The 13,801-nt window shown below is 35.5% G+C and overlaps 1 protein-coding gene across 1 annotated transcript in view; it reads right to left on the bottom strand.

Moving 5' to 3' along the window:
* The window catches only part of MYOF (myoferlin), a 65,984-nt gene that overhangs the window by 40,484 nt on the left and 11,699 nt on the right, over positions 1-13,801 (bottom strand). The window contains exons 4-11 of the mRNA XM_010000044.1: positions 8,379-8,487; positions 7,298-7,382; positions 5,381-5,541; positions 4,727-4,855; positions 3,501-3,563; positions 3,340-3,390; positions 1,768-1,798; positions 1,167-1,299 (exon numbers count right to left, since the gene is read on the bottom strand). Coding sequence (XP_009998346.1) covers positions 1,167-1,299; positions 1,768-1,798; positions 3,340-3,390; positions 3,501-3,563; positions 4,727-4,855; positions 5,381-5,541; positions 7,298-7,382; positions 8,379-8,487 — 762 coding nt within the window. The remainder of the gene's footprint in view (positions 1-1,166; positions 1,300-1,767; positions 1,799-3,339; positions 3,391-3,500; positions 3,564-4,726; positions 4,856-5,380; positions 5,542-7,297; positions 7,383-8,378; positions 8,488-13,801) is intronic.

Here is a 13,801-nt window from a genome sequence, read left to right as displayed (position 1 = left end):
CTTTCCCTTTTTTCAACCTGTTGGGAGACACATTGGTACATGGTATCTGGTACGTAAGAAAGACAGAGTAATCTACAGAATTAAGGTGATTGGTTAAACTGGTGCCCACAATACTCTTCAGATAGAAAACTGTTGTCAGTTTCATTATAAAGAAAGGATTTAAGCAAATTATAAGCAGTAAAAGCTAATTCTACCTAAATTTTTACTCATATTTTTATCTCTTTAAGTACTCAACTGCAGGAGCCCATTATAATCACACTTTTAAAATAATCATCATCAAATTATGATGATTTTGGTACTCACACAATGCCAACTTCATGCAATTTTCATACTTATCTCAAGATTAATATTGTGGTAAGGCATCTTACTGCAGTTAGACAATGCATACAACTCCGATACAATGTACCAGAATGTACCTCTTCCTCCTTTGAGAATAAGTAGGAAATAAAGGATTTCACTACAAATAGCTAGACATATCTTGTGATTTCAATAATCATGAGGATAGAAGAAAGGAAGAGTTAATATGGAATAACAGGGAGAGCTTTTGTGGTTCTGAGGTACATATTATATTTAACTAAGAAGTAGCAGTGCGCAAAAATCTCAGGGAAGAAGAAAAGCAGAGCCAAATGAGAAAAATGTTACAAGAAAAAAGGGGCCTGTTTTTTTACTTTGACATAACACCAGACAGTTAAGTACTGGATTGTTAAAAGTACCTACTACTTCGTATGCATCAAATTACTGACGCCTAACTTGTAAATATTGATGGGTCTGATTTTCACTTGGCAAATATTTGCAACTTTCGGAGACATTCCCGATTTAGTCGTGGAACTAGTATCATTATGTTGCTCACACTGATTAGCTCTGCTAAGCAAAATTACATATTAGCTTGGATGCAATATCAGGCTAAAGCATCTATAATTCATCCACGATGTTAAGAAATATCTAAAAATGATAGATCAACACATCCAGAGGTGGTTCTGAGGTTGCTTAATTGGATAGGTTAACAAAATAAGCTTGGAGTTAGCCACTTATTACTGAATGCCAGTGAAACAACTTGTAAACCTTGTCTTGCCTCTAAATACTGCTTACAGAGTAAATGACACTGTATTCAGAAAATGTTGGAGGATGTGAATAAACACTTACTGAGTGGAAAGGGGAAGAAAAACATTTCCATGAAACTTACTGGTGGCTCATCTCCAGTTCCCAGGACAAACATGCTGACTTTCATATAGCCTTTAGCTCCTGAATTTGTATCTTCAGGATCACTCAGCAAAAGCCATTTTCTCATGACTGCGTGGCCTAAAATAAAACAACGAGCCCTGCCTCTAGTAATATTCATTACAAAATAGCAGAAGTCATATGATCGAAGTCAACTGTTCCAAAAGCATGCTTTATCCTAAAACTAATTATTTTGGAATTTTTTTCTGTCTTAGACAGGTCTCAGTAGTGCCACTCAAAAGAAGAAATCCAGTGGTGTTAAAATATAATATTGGTATACTATTTCAGGGACATAATTATAAATGTTTTTTTTCATTATTTTAAATGCTTTAGCTCTTTGATACTGGAACTAATTTCCAAATTTTAGGTGCTTGTACTTCATCTTGAAACCACTGAAAGAAGTTATATATTGTTGGTTTTTTAAAAGTTAATACATAAAGCAGCAATGTCAAGTAACTTTCCACTAACTTTCTCCTTTTACTTCAGAAATTTAATGAAATGTTTCAAGTTTCAAGTAAGAAAAGAAGCTCTGAAGTAACTGCTACTTACCAGGCTCATCATACACGTAGCCAATGTCAATCTGAAACAAAGATCAAAGGCATTACCTCAGAAGAAATAACAAAACAGAAAAATTCTAGGAATGTTTTTCATTATGTTGACCCCTTGTCACAAACAAGATAAAGTTTACACAGCGTATTCTTGGCTGGAGAAAGAGAAAATGCCTTACATTGAAAAATGAGTCATTTGGAATGAATACAGCAGCCAAGAAGAAAATGCTAGAAAAGGTATATTCAAACTACTAGTTGCAGTTACTTTCTTCTTTCCTCAAATCCTCAGCTTTTTCTTTTATGAAAGACAGAAGACATGGCTAGCTTACTGCTTCTTGAATTCCCTGCATTCCCCACTATTTTATGCTGAGATGGGCTTTTCAGAACTCTTTTCTATTTCCTGCTTAACATCTCATCTTTAGATCCAGAAATGAAACTTTTTTAATTAGTAATCTTCTTTTTCTTGTTGAGGATGATAGGCAACTTTTTATCCCTACTTTGTCAACTCTGGACAAGATCGCACATATACCACAGCTGTATTTATTGTATCAGATTTCAAACAGGAAGGTAAGTACGTTTGCTCGTGGCAACTGGTGCTAGTATTCCTTGCAGGCAAAGTCTGAAAGGGTGATTTTCTAGAGAGAACTAGCCTTGGGGTTTGCTCCTGGAATGTGTGCCTGCAGGAACAGAAAGTAGCTGAATTACATGCTGTCACCTGCACAGTGAATGATCAATCCCCCCCCGAACAATATACCACTATTCAATTCACTAGAAATTACATAGATAATAAACAGTGAGAAGAAAAAGCAGAAATTTTATGGCAGAAAGTCCTTCATTTAAAAAAGAGCATTCTTCCACACTTGCCTATTTTTGGGAAAAGTTGGCCTACTGAATTTATGCAGTACAAAATAAGCAAATAGAAAATACCGCCAACTCTTACATTGGAAATGTCATAATAGGGGATCCCAGTAGCCATTACAATTGTCATGTGAACTCTTTGTCTGTATTACTTTAGGAATACCTTCAACAGACAGATGTCTACCTCTCAGTATTGACCATAACAACTACAAATAAAGACAATCTCAATAACATCATCAGAATCACATAAATAAGAGACTTTTCAAGTATCTTTTTTACTTAGCAAACTTCTGACAACAGGAAAACCTTTCCACATCACCTGAGAACATGTATCTTTCTGCTAGTATACATATCACTAATTTGACTATTAATGACCTAATAATTTCATGTCTTCAAAAGCTACCTCATACCAATTAATAATCCTGGTGTGTTTCGAGGAAAAAAGCCTACCTTTTGCTAAGTATTTTTTCTCTTGGATAGAAGTTAAGAGAACTAGAAAACATTCAATTTCCTTAACAACACACTTCTACTCAAATAAGAAAACTATTTACTCATGCTTTGAGCAAATGGTCTCTAGGATAAGAAGCAAGACATCATCAGGTAACCCTCTGGCCTCAAGCTAAAGTAGTATATACATTTAAACATTTAAAACAAGTACTTAAAATTTCTCTCATTTTCTTTAATTTAGTCAAGCTAAAAGTTGTTTCATACTCACCTTAAACTCCCCCATTAGACAGTCTGCTCGTAAAGAATGAGAATCATACACCTAAGAAGAGACAAGCATGAAACAGTAATGTTCCTAAACATCACAATGAAGTGGCCATACAATGCTACATGCATCCAGTTGCCTTTTGAACATGCACCATTTTTTCTTACCCGAATACTAACAGTTTCATCAAGCAACTCTGAAGGAGTCATGTGGACATTGTAGAAAAATATCTGTTAAGGTAAAAAGAAACAAAAAAACCTGTCTCAAAGTGACATAGTTCTCTGAACAGAAAATCTAAAAACATTATTTTAAGAGGATTGTGAAGCATGTCTGCTACAGTTCTTTTCCTAAATGATAACCTAGAGCAGAATAAACAACTAAATTTAGTAAATAAATGTAGTACAACAAAGACAAAAGACAGTCACAACTTCCATTTCAATGAATACAGTAAGCATAGTTGTACTGCAAACTTTTACAGGGCTAGTGGAGATAGTGGTTTTAATGACTTGCATTTTGAAATTCAAAACCACAGAAATGTATCTGATAGTTTGACAGCACAAAGATAAATAAACTATTTATTAGCTTATCTGTTTTATTAATAGTATATGCCTCACTTAAGTTTGGTCTTGCAGCCCAGCTATACTTGAGTCAGTACTTTATTCAACAAAAGGGAAGGTGAAACTGACTTTCTCCCTTGTTTTACACCATTGCTTCATAAGTCTTGACTGCTATCCACAGCTTAGTTTAAGCCCCAAATTTTCATAACATCCTTGGTTTTGCCTGCATGTGTTAAACATGATTGCAACTCAGTTCCAAAGTCTTCTGAATTTTCCAGATCATGAGAGTATTCTCTCCATTAAGATTAAGCTTTGCAACATTAGTCTTCCAGACATGGGATCATTCTTGTGTCCCCTATATGGCTTTGAAGTCTCTCTTGTGTTTCAGTATGTTAGTGTACAAAACATGGGCAAGGTGAGGACATTTCCAGACTCTGTGTGGCAGCCTCACTGATCCAAAGTATTGCACGGAAAGCTTGTCTGCACACACTACCAAGGTCTACAATGATTCCTTATTAATTTTTCTGTGATTTTACAATGTGTACACAACTATTCATAGTCATTATGCCACACAGCCAACTGTATCAAATAACATGTTCTATATGTGTCAGCTGAAGTTTGACTTCATTTTAGACAGCCTGATCTGCTAAGACTCCCAGTGACAGAGATGGGTTTAGTGATGTCAATACGTAAGGGACTGGGAACTGTAAAATGCGTATTAGTCATAATTACCCCTAAGTATTAGCAAATTCTTATTAATTGATCATAAGGAAAACCACAGTAACTACTTTTTCTATATTTGATAGAATCAGAATTTCAGCTATAATACCACTCACTTCATCAAAATATGGGTTGTTTCCTCTTTTGATTCTTGTTCTGTGTGTCTGACCACAAACATGCACTTTGACCACTGGCTTTATATTATTTCCAGGCAACTGACGACCTTCAATGACTCTAACACGAATCTGAAAAAAAAAAAAAGAAAAAGAGGGAAATTAATATATTTTCATTAACTGATTCCCTATATTATCTGTCATCCTGATGACAATTTCTTACTGTGACATCAAAAAAGTTAGCCAACATCAGAAGCAGCTGGCAGATTTAGACTGTACAGACTTTTCAAACTTAACTATGATAGCAAGTGTAATTTTACAAAACACGTTGGGGATAATAATTTCAGTAATATATTTTTTCTCTTGCTTTTACAACTTATTTATAAAGGTGCTATTGGAGTTTGAAATCTCTACAACTATAAAACAAATAAGATTCATTCAGATTTCAGTCAGAACTGTACAAAATTGGACATTTCTGTAAACAGGCAAATTTGAAGAATACTTTTGAAATATGGGCTTTCAAATGAAGAGGCTAATTGTCTCTACAATGCAACAGATTTGCACAATCTGATGTTAAATTATACTCAGGCTGTGTGAAAGGAGAAATGTCATGCCAGGCAGAAAAATAGAACATGCAACATTTAATAAATCTATTACCTGGAAATCTTGTGGTTTGTTAGAAAGGATCCTTCTTGTTTTCTTTCCTTTGGTAATGCGCTTAGCTAGCTGGGCTTCCTTTGTGCCACTTGGAACTGTTGGTGTGATGCCACCAACTGGACCATCGAAGCCATCCTCATAACCTCCATCATTTTCCCCATCTCATACAGTAAAAAAACAGTGCAATTAATAAATAATACAGCTCAATATTAAAATTTAAAAAGTAAGAGCCTAATATCCAGAAGTTCCACTAAAATCGTATTATTATCTCAACATTTTTTTTGCTAACCACATGCTTCCTACTCCTTTTGAAAGCTAGTCATTTTAGCCTGCTTAAAAACCAATTTATATACTAATCTATTTGACAGTTCTGAAATCACACTACTTGTGGAAGTCTGTTCTACAACCACATGACACTATGATACTGTATCACAGACTGAAATTCTAGTAGTGCAAAAAAGGATCCATAAATATCTAGACCACAAAATGTGTGTCACGCCCTTCCGTTTCCAGCTTATTTTCTTAACTGAAGAATAGTGACTATGGTAAAACATACAGGAAGAACAAGCCATGTCTCCGAGTGTTAGCATTAACAAAATCTTTATTAACTTAATGAATTAGTTTGCAAGCACAGCGTGATCGGTGATCCTTCTAAGAGACACACAGAGACTGACATACCATGTATTTTATTAGAAGACCCCATCTCCCTAACATCTCTCAAAATCCACCTACCTGGATGGATCCATGCAACTGAATGATTACACACCCTGACTTAACACTTAGTTTTTAATTTGTGAAATTGAGCTGTAGAAATTTCAACTGGGGAGGTGATTTCATTTAATGGGAAATACGTATTTACAATAATTAACACATAATTTGCACTGAAATACTTTTCATGCAGTTGCTGGATGTTAACTAAAAACCTGACATGTTCTATTTCACCTGGATTACCTTATAGTTCAAGTACATTTTTAAAAAGCTATCAAAATAACCTACAGAAATTTCCATTTTTAGCCTTCAAGTTCACATTTCTAGAAAATTCTTTCAAAGTGTAGTAATTTAACACACAGTTTTTGTGCTTGCATTACCTATCCTTCCACTACCCGACACCTCTCAGTGAAGTCAGTGGAATCAAATTTGCACCCAGACGACTTCTCATATAAATTTTTTCCTTCTTATGTTATTATCTCTCAGTAGATAATGGCCAAACCAATTTATTTCTCCTCAAATGTATTACATTTATTAAATTTACTTCTTTCTGCACAAACATAGCCTGGATATCATGGTAATTATTTGCCTGTCAACTGCAAAAGCCTGTTGTTTCTTCAGTTCTTTTAAGAGCCTTGAAAATGTGAAGATGTCAAAAAAAATCTCAGCAAAAGCCTGGTTAATATAATATGTGGAAACCAAAGAATCTTCTCTACTGATCACAGTATTTCATAGGGTAGTCAAATATCAAACCTAAAGTAAGAAAAAACAGTGTCTTTCTAAACTTACTTACTGTACAGAAAAATATATTATTTAAGATGTAGTAGTTTAATGAATTAAGAAAAACTTTTCACAAAACTCCCTGACACTGAGAGATACAGAAAGATTTTCAAAAAAACTGTGACTTCTCTGCTTTTTTAGTTAGCCTCAGAATTACAGTAGGTAACAGCTGTTTCCTTGATTATTTAAAAACCTTTTGTTCCTAAACAAAAGCCTTTTTTAAAAGCTTTTAAGCAACTTATCTTGTATTTGATATGACTTGACAAGATTATGCTAAAAAATAATTTATCAGGAAATGCCAATTTCTTACTAGTTGTAATTGAAAATCACTATCTGGCAGACTTGACATGCTTGCTTCTTGTTATATTTTTTCTGATGAACAATGCTGTCCATGTTCTAAGAATAATGTTCTGAGAAATGACTGAATACCTTCTTGTGTAGTGGTCCCTCCTGGATCATTTGGATTTGCAGGTCCAGCTGGTGGCTCATATCCTACTACCAAATCAATTGTTGCCTATAAGAAATAAACACTTTTTTATTCAGCACACAATATAGCAATTGACTTAAAGCAGTAAGTTGTTCCAACACTGTACACGAACAATATCTGTTTATTATCACAACACAGTTTATAATAAAATTTCAGGTATTAGTAAATTAATAAACGGTTATTAATCTGTAGATACATACAAACAATAAAGAAGACACTATTTGCAGCTAATAGGCTCTAAAATAATATCTAACAAATTGAGTAACCATTTATATTTAGAAAAATCTGTCACACTACAAGTATATATGGTGTTCTACAAATGTTAATACATTTAGTTGCACAATATTCATGCCAGACTAGATGATAGCCTAAATTTGCAGATGGAAAAACAAATGCAGTGAGACACAGCACTATCTGATCAACAATGTAACAAGTGAAAACCCTAAGTAAAATTTCCTGTCTGGCTCTTCTAATTGCTTATTCATACTTTCATTCTGGAAGAAAAATGCTATGACATTTTCCATTCTAATAAAAGAATTGTCTTTTCTTTTGCTTGTCTGTGGTTTGGAATTACTGAACATGCCATTATTATTCCTAGTTGCCACAGTAACATGAGGAGTCAGCAAAACAAGCCCAAACCTGTGACCAACTAACCATTATATTAAACTGCAGCTGTTGAGATACTGAAATTACCCTCTTATGCCCTTTTTCAACATCAGGCTGATTTCTGTGCATACTTGTGTCCCATAATATTTATAATACACATGGACCAATACATAACACATACACAGAAAACAATCTATCTAACTTAAGGCATATTAAACCAACTCTCATGGTACAGACATAATTGTATCTTGTTATAAACTTCCTACATTTGGAGCTTTTGCTACAAAATTCCAAGTATTTAATTTATAACATAAAAAAACCCCAACAACTTGAAAATATTCTTGCTTCACTATTAACTCTGTTGCTGGAGCATTTTGATCAAGAATATAGCAAAATAAGGAAATGTAAGCCACTCACTCCAGTTTCTTGTCCTCTTTCATTTAGCAGAGGTATGAGTTTGAAGGGGAAAGATCTGCTTTGGTTACCTACGAGATCCTTAAGTGCTATGGACGCACTGCCAATTAATCTGAAATGAAGTAAAATTCTTTATTAGAACGCAAGTATACATCAAACAGAAGTTCCCTTTTGTCTTTTCCTAGTGTTTGTTAGTCAACCAAGCATCTCCAGCTGTGACAAGACACAATAAAAGATCACTGCACATGGTACCTGATGATTGTGTACTGCAAATCTGTATTTTCTGTTTCACTGTACTTATGTGTGCTGGTTTTCTTTATGGAAGAGACAGTTTTAAGCTAAAAGAGGTTAAACCCCTACATTTAAATAAATCTTAAATATATTTTTGAAAATAATCTCCTGTATAATTTTCAAGAGCTGCATCACCTGTCTGAGTTGCTAATTTCTCACTGATTAACCAAAGGATGTAATACTTTGTTTCCTCGTATAACTCTGCAAACTCTCAGATGAGATGTATAAAAGCTAGATATGATAGCTGTTGTACTACAGAAAGGCACAAAAGGCTGTTGTACAGAAAAGCACAAAATGACACACACACATCTCTGTAATGAGGACAGTGAAACAACAAATGCCATCAATGTGCTTACTAGAGGCTTCATAAAACTAATCTTCTTGCCCACACTCTACATTTTGGTATACGCTCACCTCCTTCATCTCCTCTGAATTCTCTGAATGTTTTGATATGGCTCTATTGAGGCCTACCAAAGGAAGCTGCCCAGGAGATGAGACGTTATGTGGTAGACTCTCCTGAGCTACTTTTGCTACTTTGGGACTGCATCCATCACCATAATTTTGGCTCACTACTCAAAGCTATCACTTCTAGCCCCCAAACTGCCAGACCACAGTTATATACCAGCTATGCTTCACCTATTTGTCACACACGGGATTAAATGTGAAAAGCAGTTTAAAATCAGGCCTTGCTGCACAGGAAATGTGTGAAGATGTTCTAACCTTTAAAATTACTATAACTGAAACTGATGCCATTTCTAACACCTGACTCTCCTCCCTCACTGAACAGACACCTAGATTCAGTATTGTAGTCTTGATCCAGTTTCCTTTAAAAAACTATGAAAATAAACTTAGTTATTTTAGTGAGCATTAGATCAATTCTAGGTACAATTTCACTTTTTAACAAATTGTTACAGAACTGGACATCAGCTGAAACACTGACTCCAGGCATTTCTCAACTTCAGGGAATTAAGAAGCAACTTCTGTTACGCAATCAAAATTGCATTCAACCCACATCTCAAACCTAGACTTGGAACATCATATATAAATGCAGTGGTCTTTTTTATTTGTCCAACTGTACTATTATTTGACATTGCTTATGATTTCATGTAGCAAGTCTTGGCACCAAACAGTAATGCATACCTAGCTCAGGAAACAACACAGATGGTCACTCTCAAACTGAAAGAGGCTTTAATTTTTCCTTCAACATTCCAAACACTGGTGTTATATAGAAGCCAAGTAACTCTGACATTACACACAAAAAAGAACATCTCCCTCTATATTTGATCAAACGCTTCAACATAAAGAGCAGTTGTCATGTAGACACTGATATTATTATGCAACAGTCAAAGAAAAGCCAAATAGATTCATTTCATAATGATTCCCAAAGAGAGAAAAATACTGGACATCTTAAAGCATTTTTCTCTTGCATAGCCTTTTAACATGATAATAGCTTTGAATACAAGTATAATTTTAGCAAATGGGAAGCAGTTCCTACATTTGGAAGGAACAAATGCTTGAATTTAATTTATACAGCTGGATAGTGAAAGAAACCAACCTTTCTTCATTCTTTTTCTTTTAATACAAAATTAATCAAGAAAAACTTTATATTCCAAATATCCTTTTTTTTCCCCACATCTTTCAACCATGATTATGCCTTCCTGTTTGAGAATAATAGAGGGGAGCATGCACAGTTTGAGGTATTATAGAAAGGAAAACCCCCCAAAAAGACTACCCAAAACCAGCTAAGACAAATCTGATTGTAGAGAAGGGCAAGGAAAAACTCTTCCTAAGTACACTTTAGAATGTTGTAGACTCTCTGTTTTGATTTGATATGAGCTGGAGTGACATATATTAACCCCAAAGCCACTTTAATTCAAGAGTCAACCAGTCTCAAATAATCTGGATGACTGTTTCAGGAGCCACACCCTGCTATCTGGTGACATTAACACAGCAACAGCTGTTCAACTGTGTGCTTTTTGAAATTTTACAGCATAAATGTCCACATATATATCCTCCTCCTCTGTCCTGTGCTAATGATAACTGTGCACACATTTGAATACTTAACAATTGTTTTTAAAATCCTGATCACCTTCAGAAGACTGAAGAGGGATTCACTAACATACACTACTTTCTTGCTACTATTTGCCTCTAAAGGCCTTTGTTTACCCCTCCCTTAATAGGTTGGGCAACAATAGTCTCCAGTCTTTTTCCAATCGAGCAAGAGTGAGCAATCTAATATTCAGCCTACATACTATCTGAGCCTACTTCTAAGCTTTAGCCAAATTCTAAGCTTCAGGCAGTTGGTCTTTTGCCTTCCCCAAAGTGGTTCTCTTTACTGGATTTGGGATTTTTCACCCTCTCCTAGCAGAACCAAAGAACTGATGAGGTTGGAAGGGACCACTCAGGATCATCTATCTAGTCCAACCCCTCTGCTCAAGTGGAGTCAAGCTAGAACTGTTTGCCCAGGATCATGTCCATTCTGGTTTTGATCATAGAGCTAGTCAATGATAAGCAATATTTTCAAAAGTAACTCATTGCTAAGTCTCATCTTTGTCACTTGAACAGGTCTTGTAGTCTTTGTCCTGAGATGCTTCCTTCAGATGTTTTATCTTTGGGTAAAATGGGTAAAATCAAGCCAGCTAAGTCAGGCAGAAGCAGCTGTTGTGACACCACATCGAGTTCACTGCTGTTTAATGCTTTGCTGCAAGGTCTGCTACTGTATTGATTTCTGATATGCAACTGGACCCCAAATTCTCTGCACAACTACAGTTAAGTGGCTCTGTTCCTCTGAACTCTAAAGACTTATTACCTTCAGCCAGGATTGCATGCAGCTCCCTCCAAGGTTATGACTTTCAAAGCACCAAGAAGTCCTTTCCTTCCAGCGCACGTGAGAAGACTTTCTGCCACCTATTCACCCTCAAAGAACATTCAGCTCTTTGCTGAAGCTAATTCAGCTTTCTCCCTCTTGCCAAGGCAGGTAACATTTGCCCGTTTCACTTCAGATCACATGGATCTCTTGATACCATCAAGTGGAATAGTTTCTGCTTTCAGAACAGCTCAATACACCCTCTGACCTTTTGTTCATCTGCTGTTTTGGCAGCTGACAGCAAATGAGTATTGCTTATTAACGCTGCTTAAGTATCTTTTTGGCCATCCCTAAGACTTGTATATGTGTAGTGCCCAGTCAGACAGGTCTCAAACTTCTGCAGATTTGCAGAGGAAAAGCAAGAAACTTGTCCTGCCACAAGCTGTTTAAACATTCTGGTCTACCACTGAATAAGACACCAAAGATAAATGCAAAGTGGACATTTAGAAGCAGATTTTAAACCACTTCAAATATACTTTAGCAGTACTAGACCCATGATACTGTCCTGCCTGTATTCCAGGGGAAATACTTAGTTTATCAGTATGAAATCAATGAAATACTGATGATCAACTATTAAACAAAGATCGGCATTTGTGCCAAAGCTAATTAATCTGTTAGTTCTGTGGTTAGCACTTCCTGTTAGCTGTTCAAATAATCAAGAGAAGTGAAACTTCACACCCATGACTGGATCAGGAAATTCTAACTCACAGTACCAACTATTTTATTACTTCTCCTCTGTTTGAAGGTAGCATTTTATACTAAATTCTTGAGCATATCACTTCCTCCAGCTGCTTACATTACGATTCTACTGGAGGTCCAGTGATTTTAATCCCTGGAGAGTCAAGCATCTGAATTAATTTGACTTATTTTTAAGCATTTACTTTGGCAGAGGCTTATATTGATTAATATTATCAGCAAACTTCATCCCACAGTTACCCTTTCTTTCTCAGTGTGTGTTTCATTATAGTTTATATGCTACATGACTTAACATCCACCTTCTGTTATTCGTGCTGTGTTTTACAATTTGTATTAGGAACAAACTATTTTTATCTTTAGTTATTTGATAATACTCTTTGCAAAAACAAAATTTAAAAAAGAAACAAAGCATGGATACTATACAAGCAGAAAACCCTAAAACTGAATCTTAATAAGGCAGGATGTTATGTACACTGTATGCAAGGAAAACCTGGAACTATGCACAACTACATTGACATGCAAAAGAATCCACACAAAAGGGTACAGCTGTAGGAGGATTCGGGCAATCTAGAGATTATTTAACTATGGAAAATACTTAAGTATGATTACATAATTTGCTGCACTGCTCATTTGTGGCTGTTTTTCCACTTGAGAAAAGGGTGTGCACAATCTGTTTTTCCCGTGTTGCTAGGTTACCAACTACGCAATGAACATTGGGAAGCACATAATCTCAACTCTCTATTAAATAGAATGAAAAGCACTTCATTCACATACCACTGTAACTTCCTGTTAACTATTTTTTCTTAACTTTGCAGGCACAACTGAAGTTACTGAGGTTTTTTGTTTTTAAACTGCATAAATATTTGCTTTCTCAGAGTTTTAAAGTCTTTATACTAACAGTATTCAACATAACAGAAAACAGATGTGTTCTCTTTTCAAACATCTTTATGCTGGAAAATCTAGTTAAGCATGGATCATATTAGTCCTCTCTAGTTTATTCCTGTGATGGTCTTTCTGCACACATCACTGTCATTTGTTTTTATTTTTTTTCCAATGATTGTGTCTTTTTAACATGAAGAGGATTAATTTAATCTATCTGCAGAAGCTTAGTGATCCTGTAAATGAAGCAGTACGTTTTATCTCCAGGATAAAAGAAATGGAAAAATACTCAAATGCTCTTTCAGGCTTGATTTACAGAAACATGCCAAAGCAATGAGTGAAGTCTTTTGGCACACTGTAAGAAGAGAATAACATCCACTAAGCTCCTCCTCCTGCGCTAGTATAAGAATGGGTTAAATTGAACAGATTCTAGGAGCTGTAACAATCATGTGTTATTTTACAGTCTTCTGCTGTGTTGTTCCAGAGGGAAGTTTAGGTTCTATAGTCACCTCTTGGACACAGCAATGGACCAGGTGTCCAGAACTAGTCACCACTACTACAGGGAATAGCAGTGTGTATTGGCTGGGAGTTTTGTGAGTGAGCAGCCAGAAAGGAATTTGGGTTAAGAAACACATTATTCTGCTTCTAGCCAACACTGCAGCAAAGAACAGTGGCAGAACCTTTGAACAGAAGT

Source organism: Chaetura pelagica, unplaced genomic scaffold (assembly GCF_000747805.2).
Source record: "Chaetura pelagica isolate M959 unplaced genomic scaffold, ChaPel_1.0 scaffold436, whole genome shotgun sequence".
NCBI lineage: Eukaryota > Metazoa > Chordata > Aves > Apodiformes > Apodidae > Chaetura > Chaetura pelagica.
The sequence above is the reverse complement of the archived record's forward strand: the minus strand, read 5'-3'. Positions and strand labels throughout refer to the sequence as shown.